The sequence below is a fragment of the Plectropomus leopardus genome, unplaced genomic scaffold, assembly GCF_008729295.1.
Source record: "Plectropomus leopardus isolate mb unplaced genomic scaffold, YSFRI_Pleo_2.0 unplaced_scaffold11746, whole genome shotgun sequence".
In the NCBI taxonomy this organism is placed as follows: Eukaryota; Metazoa; Chordata; class Actinopteri; order Perciformes; family Serranidae; genus Plectropomus; species Plectropomus leopardus.
The window spans coordinates 1-2006 of NW_024612445.1; the positions used below are offsets into that span (position 1 = coordinate 1).

A 2006-nucleotide genomic window follows, 5' to 3' on the forward strand; every position below is an offset into this window, starting at 1 on the left:
ATGGAATAGCAATAATTTCTGTATAAATCTTTTCTTAATAGTCTGCACTGTTGCTGGTGAAATCAAACACTGATTTCAGTTTCAACATGTTTCTCTAATAAGTGCATGGACCAAATTTTGACTCCATCATAAACAAGTTGATATATTGAACTACTTGGCAAAGGGTGTGGAAGAATGCAACTCTATATACAAAAGGCCTGTAGCAGATCTCCTCTTTGACTCTCTGTGTACTCTTACTGGGAGCTCAGTATACACAGATGAGCTCTGTTCCAGACGTGTCTGTTATCATCAGCATTTTAACCGCAGGAGGAACATTTTCATGAAACATACGGTAAGAAAGTTTTCATTTTCCATTTTATATTTGGTTTGCTCTTTAAAAATACCAACAGATACAACTGAGTTTGACAAGAAATGATGTAGTCAGCTGTTTAGTCTTTTCAACTGTAGAGAAATGATTTAGGGTAGCATATGAAAACAAAGTTCAACAAGTTATTTTGGCAAATATTTTGTTAAAATACTTGTTAAACTGAATAAGTTTTTTTAGATGTCATTGTGTGTGTATTTCTTTTTGGTTTTTGCAGTTATTCTGAGTCTATTTGTGTTTCTTTGTTGCTTTTTAGTATTTCGTTGTAGTTGTTTTGTATTTATAATTGGTCTCTTTTGTCATTTTTTAGTACCTTCATGGTTGGCTGCGTGTTATCCTCAGCACTAAAGCTACTTCACTGTGAATAAACATGTCATCATGGTGGCAACAATTTTATCATTTATGTATTTTACTTCATTTTATTTATTGTATTGTGTCCAAACTGGATTCTGAACTTAGCGTATTTATTTTTCATCCATAACGATAAAAGCATTTTACTGATGAGTTATGTATAATTATTTTGTTTCCCAGCCCATGGAGCCAATGACATTTGTAACCGTGACAACACTGTGGCCTGAAAACAACAGTGCGTCCCTGCCAACCGGTCCATCATCAACTTCTGCAGAATGGGAGCTTATCCACACCATCATTCCCCCGTACATCTTCACCTTATCCCTGTTGGGCCTTCTCTTTAACAGCTTTGTCCTCGGGGTGTTCTTCGTCCACAAGGACCGACTGACCGTAGCAGAGATCTACCTGAGCAACCTGGCGCTGGCAGACTTTATTCTCCTGTGCGGCCTCCCCTTCTGGGCAATGAACATCATCAACGAATTCAACTGGCCGTACGGAGATGCCTTATGCAAACTGGTCAACTCCGTCATCATCATTAATTTCTACACCAGCATCTACACCCTGGTTATGATTAGCATTGACCGGTATCTGGCACTCGTGAAAACTATGATGGCCAGGTGGCTGAGACGGAGGCTCTATGCCAAGGTCATCTGCTTCATCCTGTGGATATTAGCGGTCATACTGAGCACGCCAGCACTAGTACACAGAAAGGTGAAGTTCATTGAGGAGTTCGAGACAACATCCTGCATCCTGGATTACAGTCATAACAGCTCTTGGAAACTGGCCCATCAGATCCTCTTAAATATAGTTGGCTTTGTTCTCCCTGTTTTGGTTATTGTTTTCAGCAGTGGAAACATAATCAAAGCTTTAGTTCAGAGGAGCGACAGTGTTGCTTTTCATGACACTCATGACACAAAAGCCACAGTGTTGGTTTATGCTGTCACAATACTATTCTTACTATGTTGGGGTCCCTTCCAGATCTTCACCTTCCTCGACACACTCTGTGATATCCAAGCACTGGATGAAAAGCTGTGGATCCAAACTCTCGATATAGGAGGTCAGGTTTCAGTGTATTTGGCCTTTCTTAACAGCACACTGAACCCTCTGCTGTATGTCTACTCAGGGCAGTACTTCAGGAGGAAAGTAAGCGCCATCTACAGGAGAACTAGACATCGTCGCAGAGAGTCAGACATGATCACATATCAACGCTCTGTTGTGTCCACTTATATTAACAGAACAGAGCAAATTAAGACTGTGGTCATTTTTAATGCAAAGAACCAAATGTGACCTG

General features: G+C 40.2%; 1 protein-coding gene across 1 annotated transcript; it reads left to right on the forward strand.

The window, feature by feature from the left end:
- The first annotated feature begins 258 nt into the window (after positions 1 to 258).
- Positions 259 to 2002, forward strand: LOC121963575 (B1 bradykinin receptor-like). The gene is made up of 2 exons (XM_042513857.1): positions 259 to 331; positions 896 to 2002. The coding sequence occupies exons 1-2, from the start codon at positions 320 to 322 to the stop codon at positions 2000 to 2002; spliced, it is 1119 nt and encodes a 372-aa protein (XP_042369791.1). The 5' UTR covers positions 259 to 319.
- The last annotated feature ends 4 nt before the right edge of the window (positions 2003 to 2006 follow it).